This window comes from Neophocaena asiaeorientalis, unplaced genomic scaffold, assembly GCF_003031525.2.
Source record: "Neophocaena asiaeorientalis asiaeorientalis breed wild unplaced genomic scaffold, Neophocaena_asiaeorientalis_V1.1 scaffold92, whole genome shotgun sequence".
NCBI lineage: Eukaryota > Metazoa > Chordata > Mammalia > Artiodactyla > Phocoenidae > Neophocaena > Neophocaena asiaeorientalis.
Window position 1 is genome coordinate 3,532,524 of NW_020174057.1, and position 19,085 is coordinate 3,551,608.

The 19,085-nt window shown below is 41.9% G+C and overlaps 1 protein-coding gene across 1 annotated transcript in view; it reads left to right on the forward strand.

The window, feature by feature from the left end:
• Positions 1-12,361: 12,361 nt before the first annotated feature.
• UBE2N (ubiquitin conjugating enzyme E2 N) overlaps positions 12,362-19,085 on the forward strand; it is a 37,639-nt gene continuing 30,915 nt past the window's right edge. The window contains exon 1 of the mRNA XM_024754392.1: positions 12,362-12,498. Coding sequence (XP_024610160.1) covers positions 12,469-12,498 — 30 coding nt within the window. The 5' untranslated portion in view covers positions 12,362-12,468. The remainder of the gene's footprint in view (positions 12,499-19,085) is intronic.

Sequence of the window (19,085 nt, forward strand, 5' to 3'; positions counted from 1 at the left end):
ATGCCACGGAGCATATAACTAGTCTGTTGGTGTCTGACTAGTCTATTAGGGTTAGGAAAGGCTCCCCCGAGGATATGAATTTAAGCAGAAATCTGAAGGAAGGGTAGAAGTTATAAAGATGAAGAGTACAAGAGAGAACAGCCTGAGTGAGGGCCCTAAGGTAGGAAGTAGTATGATTCTTACAAGAAACAAAAATAAGGTCAATGTGACTAGAATACAGAGTGCTAGCAAAAACAATGAGGCTGGTGACAAAGGCAGATCTATTTTATATTTTTAAGAACTATTTCACACTTGGCAAGTAATGCTTATAAAGGGCTTTCTGGGAGACCACATATATTTGAAACTTATCCGAAATAACAAGACCCCGTTTTTCTAGTATGCATTGAGTATTGTCCTTAAGAAGTGTTTGTTTTGCCTTGTGAAGATAAATTGCACACCTTTAATCACATTGATAAATAATCTCACCAGGAACAGTGAGAAATTTACAGCAGAAACTGTTATTCCCCTATAGCTATTTCTCCCTTTCTTCCACGTTAATAGGACCCCTAATCTTCTCCTGAGTGTATGTCTACTCTGAATTTTAAAATCTACATTTCCCAGCCTCCCTTGCAAGCATAGATGTAGTCATGTGACTAAGTGCTGGCCAATGAAATGTAAGCAAATGTGTCTTGCAGCAGCTTTGCTCTCTTCCTTAAAGATAGCTGGTGGGCACTCTTTGCCCCTTACTCCATCCTTACTCCAGGAGAGTGGATGTTATGGTCACTATCTTAGAACACTAGCATTTAGAGGGCCTAGACTTAGGAATGATGGAGTAGTCAGCTGGAAGGAGTCTGGGTTTTTGATAACTTTGTGGACCAGAGCTCCTAGTCCCTGCACTTCCTACTTAGGGATTTTTACAAGAGAGAAGTAAACTTTTATCTTGTTTAACTCAGTGTTACTTTGAGCCTCTTTTCTAATAGTGGAACCTAATCCTCACTGAAATGACGGAATGAAAATAGTTCAAATCACAAATGATTCAAGAAAAATATATCTAAAGGATTAGTACTGATTAAAATGTAAGGGCCTTGGACTTCCCTGGTTGCACAGTGGTTAAGAATCTGCCTGCCAATGCAGGGGGCACGGGTTCAAGCCCTGGTCTGGGAAGATCCCACACGCTGCGGAGTAACTAAGCCCATGCACCACAACTACTGAGCCTGTGCTCTAGAGCCCGTGAGCCACAACTACTGAACTCGTGTGCCACAACTACTGAAGTCCAAGTGCCTATAGCCTGTGCTCCGCAACAAGAGAAGCCACTGCAATGAGAAGCCTGCGCACTGCAACCAAGAGTCGCCTGTGGGCAGCAGCAAAGACACAACATAGCCAAAAATAAATGAATAAATAAATAAATTTATTTAAAAAAAAGTTGTTTCCTGAAGATGGAAATTTCTTCTTAAAAAAATAAATAAAATAAAATAAAATGTAAGGTCCTCCATAACACTGAACATAATACGGAGCACAAGTTATAAATTGCTTTTCCTTCAAAAGCTCTCTTATGAATGCTCCAAGTGGTTTTTACATTTATGTCTTCTCTACCCATAAGATCTTGGGCTTCCTGCATGTAGGTGGACCTTATTTTCCAACTATATAGCTCACATGTATAGCATAATGTTAAGGAGGCAGTAGAGCGCAGAGGTTAACAAGTAGATTCTGAGAATCTCTGCATAAATTTGAATCTTGATTCCATGACTTCCTAGCTATGATATTTGGAGAAATTTGTTTTCTTAATATTTTTTAGTCTCAGTTTATTCTTCATAAAAGGGGGAATAATAATTATATTCCCTACTTTATAGAATTATTGGGTAAATAACAGAAGGTAAGTAAAATGCTTTGCAAAGTACCTGACATGTAGTAAGCACTCAATCAATACTAGCAATAATTGTATCTTGTAGGTGCTTAATAAATATTTGTATAATAAATTTTTATGAACATCTGACCCAAAGAGATTACTTACTTCTTTGGCATTAAAATATATATTTTGACTGTCAGGAATAATCTACTGAATGTAATTAAAAATGAATAAATGGACTTAGTCTAAAATGGACAATAATTATTTCTAGCTTTAAGTTGGCATATCACTTAGTCTCAGAGGAAAGCAAATGACATACTCAAACTGGTATCATTCCAGGATCAGTAGTGGTATAACCTGGGCTTAGTACCACTGGCTGTTCCTTCCAGGCCAGAAGGGACAAAGAGAGGGAGCAGTAACTGGATCCCAGAAAGAGAGAATCCTGTAGTTGGCTACCTTGAGGAGAGCAGTCATCTGTTGAAGGGCGTAGCCAGCCTGAGGTGACCTTGCCAGGAGCAACCCAGGGTAATAATTACTCTGACTTCCCTATCCTTTCCCTCTCTAATCTCCTGCAAGTGCTTCTCATTGGCCCAAACCAAACAGAAACCCCCTCCATATAGTGTAGTCTATTCGAGTCTGCTTCCTGGGCAGAGAGCAGAGTGGACAAGATGAAGAGTGGATTTGGAGGAACAAAAGGGAGGTTCCTGGCACCATGTCAGAATAAGTGTCCTTAGGACGCCTTTGGTATTCTGACTGTAAAGCCAGAGATTGGTTTAGTAATCCAATTGGATTTTATTTAAATATAAACAGGGTGACCCTCCCATACTGATAGAAAGTGAAAAGAATTCTGAGTAGCTTCTGGCAGTAAATACCTCTATTGAATATGTTGATAAATCAAATAAGTGAAACAGATTGGGTAGGAGGTTAGAAACTCAAATCATACTGAAGATTTGCTAAAATGTATAACGTGAATTTAGGTGACTTGGGTGGTGAGACCACTCCATTTGGAGAGTATGGACTGGAATTCCTATTGGCACATCAACCATAAAAGAGGGCTCTGCTTCTCCTTTCAGGTCATATAGAAGAAGGTCCTGGAAGACTGCACTTCCAGACCTCACCCTCACAACCAACCTGGAAGGCACCCCAAACTGCTTGCGTAGGTTACCCCAGGTTACTTGGGGGTTACTTGTTTCCTTGGGTGTAAGTGACTTTTAGCTCCATAAAGATTTTGAATTAAATGTAGAAATGATGCTGTAAATCAAACCCACCTAGTAGCATTATTTTCCAGTTAGCATTGAGAATATAACACACAAACATGTGTATTCTATATTTATATTTAAGTATTTAGAATATATAAGAGAATTTAGACTGTTAAATTTGCTGTTATATAGCTTTTTGATTCTAATTTTTAAAAACGTTTTATTACAGAAAATTTCAAACACATACAAATTAGAAAAGTATAATAAACCACCATGTACCCCTCATTCAGCTTCAACAATTATCAGCTTATGGGCAATTTTGTTTCATCTATACTCCCACCATTGGGGACTTCCCTGGTGGTGCAGTGGCTAAGAATCCGCCTGCCAATGCAGGGGACATGGGGTCGAGCCCTGGTCCGGGAAGATCCCACATGCCGTAGAGCAACTAAGCCCGTGTGCCACAACTACGAAGCCTGTGCTCTAGAGCCCGCGAGCCACAACTACTGAGCCCGTGTGCCACAACTACTGAAGCCCGTGCGCCTATAGCCTGTGCTCCACAACAAGAGAAGCCACCGCAGTGAGAGGCACGCGCGCTGCAACCAAGAGTAGACTCCGCTTGCCACAAGTAGAGAAAGCCCGTGTGCAGCAACAAAGACCCAACACAGCCAAAAATAAATAAATAAATAAGTGAATTTATACTCCCACCATGTTCCTTCTCCTATATCATTTTGAAGCAAATTTCAAGTAGCCTATTATTTCATCTATAAATATCCCAGTAAGAAATGCTAAAAGACAAGGCCTCCTTTCTTCAAACATAACCACAATATTACACAACTAAAAAAAAAGACGATGATTATTTAACATCATTAAATATCCAGTCAACATGCAACTTTCCAAATGGCTCATGAATGTCATATTTTCTATTTAGTTTGCTTGTTTGAATCAGATCCAAATTAGATCCACACCTTTCGTTTGCTTAATATCATTTTTAAGTCTCTTTAACTTATAAGTTCCTTCTCCATTTGTCTTTCTCTTTTTTCCTTGTACTTATTTGTTAAAGAAACCAGGTGTTTTTCCTGTAGCGATTCCGACAATCTGGGCTTTGCTGAGTACATTCTGGAGCAAACTTTAACATGTTCCTAAGTCCCTTGTGTTTTCTGTAAATTGTGATTCCAATTTGAACTTGTCATTAGGTGACTGATTTAGGCTTATGATTCTATGTTGAAGGGTGTGAAAGAATTATATTGTTTGGAAGCAGTATTACAATACTTAATAGAAGACTCACTGTATTAAAACTTTTTTTCATTTATAAGAATTATTTAGGTGCTTGGGAATGTTTATCTGTCAAAATTGAAGGGCTGGAAAATAAAATTGAACATGTTAAATTTACAAGTGCAATTTAAAATGTTTAAATGTAAGTAATTTACTTTTATGAAAAATTCCCTTAAAAGAGTTTTATTTTAGTTGCTAGTCTTATAAACAGAATAATAAGATTTGTTAACTGAATTTGAAAGCTTAAGGAAATACTAGACTTTACTGTCACTACAGTAAATTGAATGTTAATTAAAAACTAATCTGTGAAATATCTCCTTGTGCAGGAAAACTGCCTCAAAGACACCAAAAATACTCTTGTCAGCATAAAGATGTTTTTGCCCTCCTCTCTCAAAAATTATACTCAAACAACAATGAGAACAAGATGGGAAAGTCAAGAGATGCAGGAATGGCTCCTGACTTAGCAGAGCAGAGGAAAGTTAAGCATGCAGGTTGTACCAAGGCTCAAGCAATTGGTAGCACCATATATTCAGGAAGAGGGAGTGAGGAAGGGGCTGAAAACTGATGGAATATTTGAAGGTCAGTATAAGGTGCAGTTAGACCCAAGACTCCCATACACGCCAGCCCATCCTGGTCAGAAATGGGAATCTGAATCTGAGAAGCTCTAGACTCAGGAACACATACCTGGAGGAGGGCAAGGGAGAAGCGTCCAACAGGAAACTGACCAGGCAAGTCCCCTGGCTCCCTTCCTTGCCCACCTCCAGAATGCCAGCATCCTCTGGTCTGCAGCCTTCCCTGTGACCATATGAAACACCTGATGTCCTCCCAATAAATTCTGTATCTGTTAGTCCGAATCAGCTTCTATGCCTGCACCCAGGAACCCTGACTAAAATAACATTTCACACTTACCTTGTATTAATGTCATTAATATATATTTGCATCCATTCTGTCCCAGGGTAATTCCTTGTCTGGTTTGGCTCATCATTTTCCCTGCAGAAACTAATATTGTGCCTAGCACTTAGCAGGCTCTTACTAAATGTTTATTGAATAACTGAGTGAATAAAACCTTCCCTGTGTCTTACATATACTCTTCACTGTATCTTATGTGGTATCTCAATTACAGAACTTATCACATCAAATACATTAATTTGTTTAAATGTCTGTCTCCCCTAAAAGAACATAAGTTCAAGATCAAAGATCCTATCTTGCTCATTTAAAAAAAACATCTCCTAGGGAAGGTCTAGTACATAATAGGTAGAGAATGAAGGAAGGCAGGAAGGAGGGGATATATGCTAAGCATTATGTTACCGCTGGACACACAGCAAATAAGAATATGGGTGGATAAAAAGGCAACACGACATCAGTGACAAGGCAACAAGATGTGAAAATGATGATGTTAGAGAGAGCATATGTATGATGGATCACGGGATATTCAAAGCAACGATGAGATTGTCCATACTGCGGGCTGAGGTTGCCTTTGGGGAACTGGGATAGAAAGTAAGCAGTAGTTTAAGAAAACGTCAGGTGGTTTTGTGATTAGAAGGTGAGAGGAGTAAGTTTTCTAATTGGTGAATTTAAAATAATGAGCTGGGTCCTCTCAGCCTTGTCTCCTTCCCTCCTTTCTTTTTCTCCCCTCCCTCCCTTTTCCCTCTCTTTACCTTTCTCCCTTCTATTTCTTTCTCTCCTTCTTCCTTCCTTCCCTTTTTTTTTTTTAAAGCAGTCTGTCTTCTGCTCTCATGCATGCGTATCTGCTCTGTCTTGGCTTAAGGGGCCTGCAGTTGTCTGGCTGTGCTAAGTGACTGGGTGGCTGTGCTTGCAACTGGGGAGCTGGTGGGAGGACTATTAATAAGCCCAAATGACTGCCCACTTAGAACTGTTTTCTCCAATCAGCTTTATTGGTAATGAAGGCAACATTTTGGTCTCCATCTCTTTCAACTGGTTATAATTTCAGGAGTGGAAATTGGGTGTTATTTGGCCTCCTCAAAACCCAGCAATCTGGAATACTGAACACGTGGGCCAACTTAAACTCCAACTATCTGGAATATCTAACACTTGGATCAAGAGAATTAGAACAGACAAGAGGAAAGATATGGGTATTGGGCCAAAAGGAATTAGAAAAACAGAAACAAGAAATATAAGTCCACAAATATGTATAAAATAGATAACTAATAAGAACCTGCTGTATAAAAAATAAATAAAATAGGGCCTCCCTGGTGGCGCAGTGGTTGAGAGTCCGCCTGCTGATGCAGGGGACATGGGTTCGTGCCCCGGTCCGGGAGGATCCCACATGCCGCGGAGCAGCTGGGCCCGTGAGCCATGGCTGCTGGGCCTGTGCGTCCAGAGCCTGTGCTCCGCAATGGGAGAGGCCACAACAGTGAGAGGCCCGCGTACCGCAAAAAAACAAAATAAAATAAAATTTAAAAAATAAAAAAATAAATAAAATAAAATTCAAAAAAATATAAAAGAAATGTATAAGTCGAGGTTGCTCTTGGAACCGTTTTGTTTTCTTGATCAGATCAGATAATATGGGACAGTGACTCTCAAGCTTTGAACCCTTCAGTGGTGCGGGTGGAGCTTGTTAAAATCACAGATGCATAGGGCCGGGGACTTGCACACAGAAGATCTTGGGTGGGGCTCCTGCAGCTGTATGTTTAACCAGCCTAGGAGGTGGTTAGCACTCCAAAGTTTGAAAACCTCTGCTTCAGAGTATATCAGATCCCAAATCATTGTACTCAGAAGCAAAACAAAGTTTTCAAAACATTTCTAATCACATTGGAAGCAGGTGGGCAGTTTTCTGCAGAAAGCAAGAGACACAAGTGAGAAGCATATGAGAAATCAGTAGGACTGGAGAGAGATTGGTGATGGTGGGGAGGAAGAAAGGTGATGGGAGTGTACTGACAAGAAGCTTGGGCGGGGACACCAGGTGGGAAGAAGTGGGGGAACAGTTTAGGCTGGATAGGCTGAGTAAGCACTTCACAGGTGGAGTCACAGAGCGACTGGAGCCCAAGGACATGGAATGTAAAGAATTCTCTTGGGAACCTGAATGGGTGACACACAGAAGCATGGGAAAGAGCCTTGCTTTCAGAGTTCCTGTTCCATCTAAGCTTCTGGCCAAGCCTTGAGTCACCATCCTCTGGAATCCTGTTTCCACTGGGAACTGGCACAAAGAGAGGAATACCCCCCTTCCTCTACCTTTATAGAAACATCGCAGAATCAGTGATGGGCTTTGCAGAATGCCTCCAGTGGTGCATACACTTAAAGCTCTCTGTGGATGAGATAACATTCAAAAATGCTTTGTACAGCATGAAGCGCTAAACAAAGGTCAGCCTTATTACTCCAGTTCTCTTGGGTGTCTTCTTTCCAGAGCCCTTCCACTTTGAGACAGTGCTCCTATGACCCTGGATGACCCCGCTCAGATCCTTCTCATGGGCTGGCATTGTGTTGGTTAACCGTTTGTAAGTACTCAGTTATTTATGTTGAAGTCATGAATATGAGGCAGCAGGTGTTTTTCAGTTTTTTTTTCTTTTTAAAAATCAGTGTGCAGCCTTTTCATCCTCCCCACCCACTTCGAGTCAGTGTTCAGGAACCCTCTTCTCACAGATACTTCTGCTTGATAGCCCACGAAAGTTTTCCTATGCTGCAAGAAACAATATGGGTATTGCAAACAAATACATCTCCATGAAGACTATTGCTCATAATGGAAACAGGACCTCTATTAAAGGTGACTGATCTATCATTTTCCAAACTATTCTATTTTGTCTCTGCAAAGTATGAGAGAGTTTGTGAAAAAAGCTCTGTTGTCTTCCAGGAAGTCAAGTTGAAAAGTTTAGGGATGAACATAAACATCCTGTTTCACTTATGGATCATGAATTTAAGGCAACCATTCTCAAACAGGTGTTTATCTTCATCCTGCACTCATGCACTCATTCCCTTGACCAGTACTTTTTGAGAGCTCTCATGTTGTAGGCCTTGAGCTAGGCCCCAGGGATCCAGGGGTGCCCAAGATGGAAGAGATCCATGGTTCTGAGGAGCTCAGGTATAAATGTCTTAAGACACTACCTGCAGGGTAAACAGTACTTATACATCTGCTATTATAGGACCAAAGTAGTGAAACTGAAATATTTGTGGGTAGGGGGTGGGGAAGGAACAGGAGGCACTAAATATTATTCTGGGGAGTAAGATTTGCATAGATCAGGATTCCTCTAATTTCTTCAACACAGTGTTCTTGGGCCCTCTTTCTTACATTATAATGCAAAGGCACTTGGAGTTTGAGTCCTGAAAGAAGCAGAGCCTGGAAAAAAAATCATGGCCAAGAATGAGACCTGATGAAGAGCCAAAAAAAGATTAGCCAGGGGGCTTCCCTGGTGGCGCAGTGGTTGAGAGTCTGATGCAGGGGACACGGGTTCGTGCCCTGGTCTGGGAAGATCCCACATGCCGCGGAGCGGCTGGGCCCGTGAGCCATGGCCACTGAGCCTGCGCGTCCGGAGCCTGTGCTCCGCAACGGGAGAGGCCACAACAGTAAGAGGCCCGCGTACCGCAAAAAAAAAAAAAAAAAAAGATTAACTAGCTAAGAGTTCTGCCTAGCACTGTTCAGTTTAGTGAAGCTATTTGGTCACTCTTATTTATTCCATACCATGGACCAGAATCTTTTGAATTTTGAGTGTATGATATAATTCTTTTTTTAAATTATTTTTTCTTTTTTTCCCCTTTAGTTGTATGATATCATTCTTGATCAGCATGTAAAGAGCATTGAACACCTTTTAGATTAGACTTTTGAAATTAGTGAATTGGATTATTTTATGTTTCGAATAGGTAACACATTAATACAGCTCAACATCCAAAAGGTACAAGAGTATAAAGTAAAAAGTCTGTTTTACCTCTATTCTTCAGCTGTCTAACATCCCTGCCTTGAAGGAATTAGTTTTGTGGATATCTTTATTTTAACCATATTTTATGGGTATAGTAAGTAGGATTCTTAACCAACTTTCTAACCTGAGAATAAACCCAGCATCTCAGCCATGTGGCAACATGTCCTTCTAGAATATATCCTATTCTACAGGACTTACATGAATCAGAAGTTCGGATTTTATTTTCCAGATGCGTATAGTGTGAGTTGTTCTCAAGGGGGAAAAGAATGGGAAAGGACATTAAAAATTATGTATTTATCTAAGAGAATTTCATGCCATCAAATGAATCTCTGCCAAACAAGGTTATACTGTCAAATTTTAAAAATCTGGTTTCCTAAAGAAAACTATACCTGGTTCTTACCAAGATTACAAAAGTAATACCCCCTCTAAGTACTTAATATATATTGAAACTTCACAACAAGAACAATGAAGTACATTTTATAGGTGAAAAAAACGGTCAGACAAGCAAATTCTAAGTTTTCAAATCTAGGCAGGGCTTCGGGGCCCTCACTCTTAATCTGCAGGATACTCACTATCTATTCCAATAGAGAATAGCCAAAAGAAGGCACATGGCAACAATTTTTGTTGTTTATTCAAAATCTTTTGTTCTCAAATTTTAGGATCTATCAAAATTACCCGTGATGTTTACATGCAGAGTCCCAGGCCTCAGCAATGAACTAGAAAATTAGAATCTCTGGGAAGGGCTCCAGGAATGCTTATTTTTAACTAGCATTGCAGGTGACTTTAAGCATGGTGGCTTGTAAGCATACTGTGATAAATATACCTGTGGCGGTTTGTGTTTTTCGAAGTTGGTCACAACTGTATCTTGTATCACACATACCCAGCTAGTTTCCAGAATCTTGGACTCTTCTTTCAAGAGAGGGGGTCCATGTCCCCTACTTTTCAAACTGGGTGGGCTTTTGTGATGAGTCAACCAATAGATTATTGTGGGAGTGATGCTACGTGACTTCCAAGGTTGGGTCGAAAAAGGTGACAGCTTCCACTTTTGCCTGCTAGAACACTCGTTCTTGGAACCCAGCCACCATGCAGTGAGGAAGCCCAAGTAGCTCCAGGGAGAGGCCCACTCGGAGAGGAACTAACAGTCTGTACCAACTTGCCTGCTATGTGAGCCATCCTAGAAGTGGTTCTGGTCCCAGTCAAGCTGCCCAGGCTGACACAGCATGGAGCAGAGATGTGTCTTTCCTGCCAAGCCCTGCCTAAATTGCAGATTCAAGAGCTAAACAAATGATTATTGTTCTTTTAAGCACTAAATTTGAGCTGAATTGTTATGCAAGAGCTAACTGGACTAGTACCCTTCTAACCCCATATTCCCTCTGCCTTTCTTCCTATCAGGGCGGGTTCCAGACCCTCTCTAAAATATGCTGGAAGTATCTTTCTCCAATGTCATTTACTTTCCCAAATTCTTCTAAATACAGAAGAACCACTCATTTCAGACTTCTGGTTATTTGAAGTTCTCATTATTGCCTCTGAGTCTTGGCTTCTCATCTAAAAAGCAACAGTAATAAGAAATCCTACCTTATATACTTTATCATTAAATGAGATAATCCATGTAATTATTTAGCATCATGCTAATGATAATGTTTTCTCTTATTACTCTTACTAGGTTTCTTGCATTCATATTCTCCATTTCTTTAATGCACTTTTTTTTTTTCTTATAGCTCAATGCCATTTCACAGTCTTTTTTCTAGGCCTGGCATGCTCCCCCAACCAGGTCAGTTAGATTCTTACTCATCCTTTAGGATGCCACTTCTCATTTGAGAAGCCTTCTCTGACTTCTCAAGCAATTAATGCCTCTCTTGTGCTCAAATAGCACCTTGGAGGAATCTCTATTATGGCCCTTAACACACTGGATTGTAATTATTGTTCACTAGTCTCTCTTCTTCGATGGACTCTAAGTTCCTGGAAGGCAGGGTCAGCCTCTTTTTTGTTTTGAGTTTTGGCCACCTGGTGCGGATTGCGGGATCTTAATGCCCCGACCAGAGATTGGACCCGGCCGCAGCAATGAAAGCCCCGAGACCTAACCACTTGACCGCCAGGGAATTCCCTAGGTTCAGCCTCTTTGTATTCTCATCCACTAACATAGCATCTGGCACATCTTTATTCACCATCTACTGTCTGTGCTACTGTGCTAGGAAACACCGTGGCTAAGGAGTTAAGGGGTCCACGTTTTGGCAGACCTGCGTGGGAACAAAACAGCTCCATTTCCCTCATAACCTTGGAAAGAGTGAATGTCTCCGAGCCTCATTTGTAAAGTGGAGGAAGCACTTTAAGATTGCTATGACGATAAAGTAAAATCATTCTCGCAAAAAGCCCATTACAGAGCAAGCAATCAATCATCAGGATGTTAGGAAATGCCTTCGCCAACAATCCCATTTCCGGGCACCCTCACCCTAATCCTCCTATAGGGCCCCGCACTTTAAAGGTAATCCCTCTTTTAGGGATTACGCTGGGATCTCTAATCCTCTCCTGGGTCATTCCTCCAGCTCTCCAATCCGCGAGTCAACCACTAGGGCCAGGCGTTCAGAGGCCATTCTTCTTCCCCGCCCCCCAACTCTCTCCAAACCTTTTTAGCTTTTCCTGGTCTAAGGGGTGTGTCAAAAACACCCGATTTATGCGAAATTTAAACATCAAAATTCTGGCTAGGCTTTTCCTAGATAACTTTCGAGACCCACAGTTGGGAGCTTTGCTGCTGACTTTCGGTCTTCCCCTACTTGTGAGGAAGGAGCTCGCGGATCAACTTGACCTCAGTCGTTCGGCCAGCGCCAGCCCCGACCGCGCACCCTGCAGTAGCGTTGAATGAACGAACGAACGAACGAATGAATGGGCTACCTCTGCGGCCGGGCCTCTGTTACGTCGCCCATTGGCGCGGGCGTGGCCGCGAATAAGAGGCCTGCTGGTCGCAGACCACTCAGTCCCACCAGCTCGCAGCAGGACCAGCCACTAGCGACGGGGCTCTGTGGGGCTCCGCGCCGCCCCGCATTGCCTCTCCCAAATCTCTGCCCCGCCGCGGCGCGTCACTTCCGCCACCCCCAGGCCACGGCTGGGGCGGGGAGCGCGGGGGAGGGGGCCAGGTCCGAGGGAAGCCCGCCCGCGCCCGAGCAGGGACTACATTTCCCGGGGGGCCTCGGCGCGGCAGCGGCGGGCGCGGCAACGTTCCCCGGAAGTAGAGCCCGGGACTTCCACTCGTGCGTGAGGCGAGCGGAGCCGGAGACGAGACCAGAGGCCGAACTCGGGATCTGACAAGATGGCCGGGCTACCCCGCAGGATTATCAAGGTAAGCGCTCGGGCCCGCTTCCGGCTACCCGCTCTGCTCTTGCCTTCTCGGCGGACCGGGCGGAGCGGTCCCTCGCTTCCTCCGGCCCGCGGCCCGCGCTGGGCGGCCCGAGGCAGCGCGGAAAGGGTCTGGCCGCGGCGGCGAGGGAAGTCGGGTGCTGGGGAGGGGGCGCCGGGGAGACTTCCGGCCGCAGTGGGGCAGCCCGGCGGCGGGGATCGGGGGCTCCCAGGCGGTCGGCCCGCGAGCGGGGAAGGCCTGGCTCGCGCCCTGGCGGAGGGTGGGGCCGCGGGCTTGCGGGGCTCTGGTCTTGGGAGCGGGCCTCCGCGGCCTCTCAGACCACCCCTGAGCGGAGGCCGCGGGCGCGCGGGAATCGCGGCGGGGCCCGGACTCCAGGCGGGGGTTGTGGCCCGACACGGGCCCTCGGCCTCGGATCCGTGTCTCGGCCCGGGCGGGAGCGCAGGGGTGCGGCAGCCGCAGGTTCAGAATGAATGAACCGGGAGGGTGAGGCCGGGCGGGGCCCTGTGCCACGGGAGGCGGCTCTGGGAGGGCCGCGCATCCTGCAGCCGCCGGCACATGCTCGCCCCTGGCTGCTGGGGTTCGGGGGACGTGGGGGCTCCGCGCCCCGCCATCCTCGCTTCCGTGATCTCCTCTTTAAATGCGTTTCCGCTCGTTATCTTCGCGAAGTGAGTTTACTCTAGTTGGCAAACTCTTTTAGGACTGTTTCTGTTTAGAGGAAATAGTTCTAACACGAGACCGAGCGGGGATTGGGGGAGGGGGTGCAGTACAGGTACGGGGGACCTTGTGAAACCTTTTGCCTCTCGATTTTGTGCGCTTTAAATTATCAATATAGTTTTTCAGCTCTTCATGAATATGTTCTCTGACAAGTATCAATGGAACCATGAAAAATTCATCTTGGTTTTGTAAACTCTTTACATAAATATCAAGTTCTCAGACGTGAAATGTTTCTTGCAGTCCACGAAGACAAAACCTTTAGGTTTTTTTTGTCAGTTTTAGTGAAGGAAATTAGTTGGACCTCTGTGTTGCTCAGTATGCGAGTTAAAGTGTCTAAATTGCAGCATCATTTTGTTTGCTGTAACTCTGAACGTGTATTTAATCTAGTTTGTCCTTTAAGTTTGGGGGGAGATGCATGCTAAGTGATTGAAGGATGGTGTATTGTGTAGTGCGATTGCAATGAAATATGTCTGAGATGGGGGTGTCTCTGACCTAAAGGTGCTTAATTTAGAGAAATAAGACGTGTTTTGTAAAGTAGCAAGTTTTAGCAAGTAGAGAAGTAGAACAGATTGTCATTGTGCGCTGGAATCTAATGATGTGAACCTTCATAGTGTTGTGTAAAACAAAATCATTTGTTGTGTTAAAGATTTGTCTTCGACTCCGTCCAAGGCAGTTTAATGGCTGTGTGTTGGAGGGTACTTAACAATGTGGTTGTAATACAATCACATGGCCCCAGTGGTCATGTTTATTGAGGCCCCACTTGAAAATGAGGGGTGGAAGATAGAGCTGTGTACATCAGATATCCTTGGATTTTTATTTACTGTTATTCAGGTTATCGACTAAGTACCTAGTACACATTGACATTCAAGATAATTCTCCAAAATACATAATGAATGAAAGACTTTACATATTTTTTTCATTTTTGCTTAATGCTGGAGATATTCTGCAATAATATGAAAGTCTTAGATGGAAAAATAAATTCTGTGGGACCTTGTATATAAACTTATAGATATGACTTGAAGCAATAAGTCGAAGTCCTCATAATTCAGTTCATTTGGCGTACAATAATTTAGTTTACACCAGGCTTTTGCATTTTGCTATTTAAAACAAGACAGTGATAAGTCATATATACTCTTAATTTAAAGTCTTGTTGATAACATCTCTCTAATGAAAGGTCCCTTGGTTTGGGTATTATCTTGTAAGAGTTCGGTGGTTTTACTTTAATGCCATTTATAGCAAAAAGAACTGTTTTCTCCAATCCCTAGGAAGGATTAAAAGATTATACTATTTTTTTTCTAGTGCCCATGCTTATATTATGTAGGCTTTTTCATAATCTGTGAAAATGTTTATTTTTTATATCAGAATTTAAAAAAAGAAGCTTGTCTCTTCTCTGTCAACTACAATACAAGGTTCTGTGTGGAATATAATGGGGTAGCACTACTGTCCTGAATGATGGGAATGTACCATCTCTCATTGGACAGTGTGATGCTTTCTACCTCAAAATGGGCATTATTTACATTTTCAAAATTCTTCAACCACTTGGTACCTGCAGAAGTCTTGTGAAGTAGACAATACATTATATAGGCTAGAAACCCATTCAAAGGACTTTCCTAGGGTCTTAAAACTGGCAGGAGGCAGAACTTGGATCTTGACCCAGTGTGACCTTCCCCTGCCTCTTGTTATTATGAAATGACATAATATATGTCAAAAGTATCTTAACAACTGTAACCATACACATAAAGATGATTTTTTGAATTACTATTCACCCAGTTGCTGTCCCACTCAGATTCCCATTTCTAATCCAGTAGCAAATTCTGTGGGCTCTATTTTTCAAATTATATCCTGAATCAGACACATTTCCCTATCTCTCTGAAACCACTGTTCAGTTCCATCATTTGTTACCTGGCTTACTGTATTGATCTCCTTTTAAACAGCAGCTAGTGTTACTTTTAAAAACATAGATCTTGTTAATTCTCTGCTCAGAACTCCACAGAGGTTCTGCAGCACACTTAAAATCTTGACTTTTTTTCCCTCCTAGCTACAAGGCCCTCCATCCATCTGGGATCTGCCTACCTCTGAGATCGTCTCCCACACTTCTCCCCTTGGGTCACTCCATTGCAGCCACACTGTTGCTCTGCTGTACCCTGAACAATAAGAGGCTACGCGTGTTCCAGTCACAGGGCTTTCCTCCTGTTTATTGCGTTGCTTGCTTTGTCATAATGTTCAGTTCTTGGCTCACATGTCATATTCTCAGAGAGGATTACCTTAACTGTCCTAAAACACAGTCCTCCCTCCTCCCCCATGGTTGCTCTTTAGCCCCTATTTCGTCTCTTCTGTATAGCACATATCATTACTCAAAGTTATATTATTTACTGTTTATCTCTACTCCCACTAAAGCTCCATGAAAGCAGGAATTCTTGGATGACTTGGGCATTGCTGAAATGCCTAGAACACATAATCTGCAAATCTAATGTCTCGGCCCTGAAATACTGATTGAATGAATGAATGAGCTTCAGTCTCTTTGAAAGAAAGTTTCAGGAGAGTTATTCTATATAATTTGACATTGTTACTGCTCAGTAGATTCTATCTGAATCTGTGCCTGAGCTAAAAGTTTCTAATTCTACCCATAAATTCATTAAAAACAAAACAAATCAATCTTTTATTTTGTTGACTGGGAAATACATAGAGCACCTTTGAAAGGTTCTAAAGGGTACATAGAGGAAAATTAAGACTCATCTGTCCTTCAGCATTCCAGTTTCCCTCCCCAGACAGCCACAACTTTTATTGTATATTCTTCCCAAAAGACCAGAGAGACTTAGTGCATATATGTTAGGCCTATTCCCCTCCTCCCCAAGTAAATGCTGTACCTGATTCCTCCCCTTGCCCCCACCTATGTCTTCGAGGTGACTAGTTTTCTAAAGAGCTGTTTTGTGGAACCTTGTGGTTAGGCCTTAATTTAACTAATTGCATATTGATAACTATTAGATTGTTCCCCATATTTTGCTATACAAACAGTGCTGTAATGAATGGTCTTATATATAGTGATATTTTGCACATGTATGAGTTACACTGAATCTTGGCAGTTACGTGTTTAGCTAGAATTATAGGATTTTTTTTTTCTCTCTCTTTTCCTGGGCAAAACCTCTTTTAGTCTCTAAAAGTGACAGAGCAATTAAAGCTTAAAGTCACATAAGTTGAAAGCCACCTAAAATAAGAGATCCTCCTTAATCTATCTGTCATAAAGAACCGGAGTATTTTGCGAACAAATAAATGAAATCTGTAGTTGTGGCTTGGTCAAAAACAAATTTATTTCAGCTTTACATGTTACACTGACAGAATGACATTCCTTTAATTTTCTTCTCAAAATTAATCATGAAGTCAATAAAATATAGGCTTAGGAAACAGTTAACTTACTCAAGCAGTTGACTTATTTGATTAAAACCTAGCAAACCAACCTTCTGAAATCAGAATTTCACCAGTCTTCCCTACAATTTATTTTCTGTTTGGTGAGGTTTAGTTTCAAACTCTTAAAAACCTGTTATGAGCTGACTGAGTCTTGAGTTCTGTTTATTACTTTAATAATTTTTATTTTAAAAAATACAGATTTTTAAAATTATAGTTTATAATAAATTTATTTTATTTATTTATCTTTGGCTGCGTTGGGTCTTTGTTGCTGCACGCAGGCTCTCTCTAGTTGCGGTGTGCAGGCTTCTCATTGTGGTGGCTTCTCTTGTTGCAGAGCACGGGCTATAGGTGGGCGGGCTTCAGTAGTTGTGGTGCATGGGCTTAATTGCTTCGCGGCGTGTGGGATCTTCCTGGACCAGGGCTCGAGCCCGTGTTCCCTGCGTTGTCAGGAGGATTCCTAACCACTGCGCCACCAGGGAAGTCCCTCTTATCACCATTTAAAAGCCACTCATTTGATATGTATTTTAGTACATAAGGTAGTTTTTAGTAAGAAAAGCGATTCAGAAAAATGACCCTTTTTTTAAGCCCTGAGAATCTTTGGCTCATAATGTTTTTTCCCATTTAAAAAAAAAAAAGGCATGAAAACTTACCATGATGAAGATGGACTTGTTATAAATCGTAATTAAAACATTCTTAGGAAGCAGATAAACTCATATAGTAAAAACTTGAGTAGAAACAGTGTAGTTTTTAGCTCTTTTGGTTGTTGTCCCAATTTAAGAATTTTCTGACCTTCTTCCTAGTACAATAAACCATACTTTTTGCATATGACTTCTGGGGATTCAGATTCTTGACAAGCTTATTCGTGAATCCCCTCGGTCTCCACGGATTCCAGGTTAAGAATCCCTGAACTACTTTTGGTAGTGATTAAACTTTCAGGCTATATGGATATTGTTTAATATACTACCTAATGTTTTGATTATGGAATGTAGGCATAACTGAAAGTAGGTTAAAAATCAAGTGTTGTTTTTTAAGCTTTTCTTTGTCAAGCACTTTCGTCAGTCCAGATTGATCAGCTCTCACACAATAGAAATTGAGAGTTGTCAAATTATTAAGTACTTCCTGAGTATCCAGCATGCTAAATAATGGTATCAGAAATATTATGCATTTGCTTTGTAGTAATTGAGTTTTTTCCCACACTTGTGATGACTTACAGCCATATACAGTAGAGAACACTATCCTTTTCCTTCTCTGAGGAGACTGTAGGCCAAAGAAATTGGATGACTGAGATTCCTGGCCTGCAAGTCAGTATCTTTTCCTTTTTCCCTGTGCTGTATCTAGTGTTTTGGTTTACCTATGTGTAAATGGATTTAAGAAGAAAATAACTTACGCACCTCAGATTCAGGTAGTAGGGATTCTGCACATACATTTGAATGTGCTATCATGAACATTGATGCATAAGCACTGTAGAAATAAATAGCAGAACCAAGGAAATGAGGATGGCATGCAGCAGGAGCTTTGGACATTATGGTTGTAGTCATCACAGTTCTAATGTGGGTGCCTAATTACTATATTATATAATTTTACTTTCTAAAAATGAAATAGATCTGAAAGGCATAATATATGTAGCAATGTTACATCAAGAAATAAGAATTCTTTTTTTCCTATATGAAAGAAATGTATGAAGGACATCAGCATGGATATACAAATTAGGAGATGAATAATAGGGAATCAGTTAACTTCAGCTAAAATCTTAGCAACTTTTAAAAATGCTTCCCAAGTTTTTTTATTTTAAATACTAAGTAGTCATCTTCAATTTGTAGATTAAATAGGATGTGGGATCATCATAATCTGAGAGTGAGATCTGTGGCCCTGGCATCTCTGGTGACAGAAGCCATGTGTGATCGGAAGAAATGGGTAGGTAACTGGTTAAGAGCCCTGAGAGAATCAACAGAAAGCATTCTTTATTATCCATTTTTCCAAGAGCTACACCACACCATTCAGGGCATTGTATGTTTGTTAAAATCCTGGATGTAGCTATTCTAAACTCCCCTAGGGATACTTGGGCATAGAAATTTTTATAGTTCTGAGTTGACCTGTAACTCAGATGTTTCTGAATAATTAGGATTAGGCTATAATTTGAAGTACTTCTAGGCATTGGTTTCAGAATCTATTGTTGACATATTTTGCTTTTTCTTTTTTTTTGCGGTACACGGGCCTCTCACTGTTGTGGCCTCTCCCGTTGCGGAGCACAGGCTCCGGATGCGCAGGCTCAGCAGCCATGGCTTATGGGCCCAGCCGCTGCGTGGCATGTGGGATCTTCCCGGACCGGGGCACGAACCCTTGTCCCCTGCATTGGCAGGTGGACTCTCAACCACTGCGCCACCAGGGAAGCCCTGCTTTTTTTTTTTTTTTTTTTTTTTTTTTTTCTTTTCTCTTTTCTTTTTTTAAAA